At 30.6% G+C, this 1623-nt stretch overlaps 1 protein-coding gene across 1 annotated transcript; it reads left to right on the top strand.

Moving 5' to 3' along the window:
* Positions 1 to 932: 932 nt before the first annotated feature.
* On the top strand, positions 933 to 1465 carry EIN_090480 (leucine rich repeat containing protein BspA family protein; the record flags this gene model as incomplete). Its single annotated transcript, XM_004183693.1, has 1 exon — positions 933 to 1465. A coding segment is annotated over one exon (533 nt), but the record flags the coding sequence as incomplete, so codon positions are not given.
* Positions 1466 to 1623: the final 158 nt, after the last annotated feature.

The raw sequence follows: 1623 nt of genomic DNA, 5'->3' as shown, positions 1-1623 counted from the left end.
ATTTGACTGAAGTCGTATTGACAAACTCAATTAAAATAATCCCACAATACTGTTTTGATAATTGCCAATAATTGAAAAATATCTCCCTCCCACTTTCTGTTAAGAAAATATGTTATGGTGCATTTTTTTTAATTGTGTTGGTTTGACTACTTTTCTTATTCCAAATACAGTCGTAATCTCTGATGCCATATTCAATGAAAACAATTCAATTTCTACTCTAATATTATACCCAGACACTAATATCACAGATTATTTCTTCTCAAAGTTTAAAATGCTCAATTCTTTGATATTTAGAGGACCAACCAAAATCACTCAAATTGTCCCTTTTAGGTTCCAAGAAGTGGTTAACAGAGAGTGCAACAATGTCACACTTGAAAATAACGATTTGCAAAGACTTCTTTCTCTTGGATTAGCTCGTAATATAGATGGGAATATGTTGTTCAATACCTTTAAAAGTGAATTCTATTTATCAACAGGCATTTATAAACTGCAATTTCCTTTGTAACATACATTTATCAGACAATATAACCTCGTTGGGACAAGCTTGTTTCATGGGATGCGGTTCTTTGGTTTCATTAATTCTTCCTGAAAAACTCGTCGAGCTCCAAAATTGTTGTTTTCAAAATTGCACGAAGTTGACACATGTTAAAGTACCAGATACAGTGACTTATGTTGGGATTAATTCCTTTGAAAACTGTGCTTTAAGAACATTTGATTTCCCATCCCAAACAAATAGAGTGTCAAACAACTGCTTTCCAAATTGTACGAAGTTGGAATCAATAACATTTAAAAATTCAACACACAAATTTTCTTATTGTTGTGCAAAAGGAGCAACAAACTTAACACAAATTTTCGTTCAAAATACTAATGGAAATGCTTAAACGTTTAAAGATGAAGGATACTTTGTAAAACAACTATTAATCAACGGCGGAATGCAAAATCTGTTTTATTGTTTTGACAGAAGTAATTTTGAAGAGTACAAATCATTATATCCCGCTTACACTCGATCAGGTGAAATAGTCAAATTGGTTTTAAAAAATCTGGAAAAACTTGAATCGAAATGCTTTACTGATTGTCCTTTGGAAGATATTGATTTGGATGGGAATATTGTGACTATACCAAGAATGTGTTTCGCTTTAAATAGGCTTACGTCAATAAAACTTAATGACTCCGTAAAAACTATTGAAGCTTATGCTTTCAAGGGGAACTACAAACTCAAATCAATCGAAGTGCCCAAAAATTTGGAAGTGGTGCAAAGAGATGCGTTCGAGCATTGCACTCAACTTGAAAAGGTTGTTTTTAATGATAAAATAAAATACTTAGGAAGAAGAGCATTTTATTATTGCAAAAATTTAAAAGAAGTAATTTATCCAAAAATTATAAAGAGGTGCCATGAGTCTACTTTTGACTTTTCTGGAATCAATAAAGATTGTGTTTTGAAAATGGTGAAGGTTATTTCAAACAAGTGATTTTTACTTATTATTTACAGAAAATGTTTTATCAAGTCAATTGTTTGTAAAGTCTTTAATAAAACCACTTCTTTTAAGTTGTAACACTTTTTAAACATGTAATGGGGAATACATTTAACATTACTAAAATTGTCAAATTTTATAATAGAATGCA

Source organism: Entamoeba invadens, assembly GCF_000330505.1.
Source record: "Entamoeba invadens IP1 unplaced genomic scaffold scaff_1105074725027, whole genome shotgun sequence".
NCBI classification, from domain to species: Eukaryota; Evosea; order Mastigamoebida; family Endamoebidae; genus Entamoeba; species Entamoeba invadens.
The sequence above is the reverse complement of the archived record's forward strand: the minus strand, read 5'-3'. Positions and strand labels throughout refer to the sequence as shown.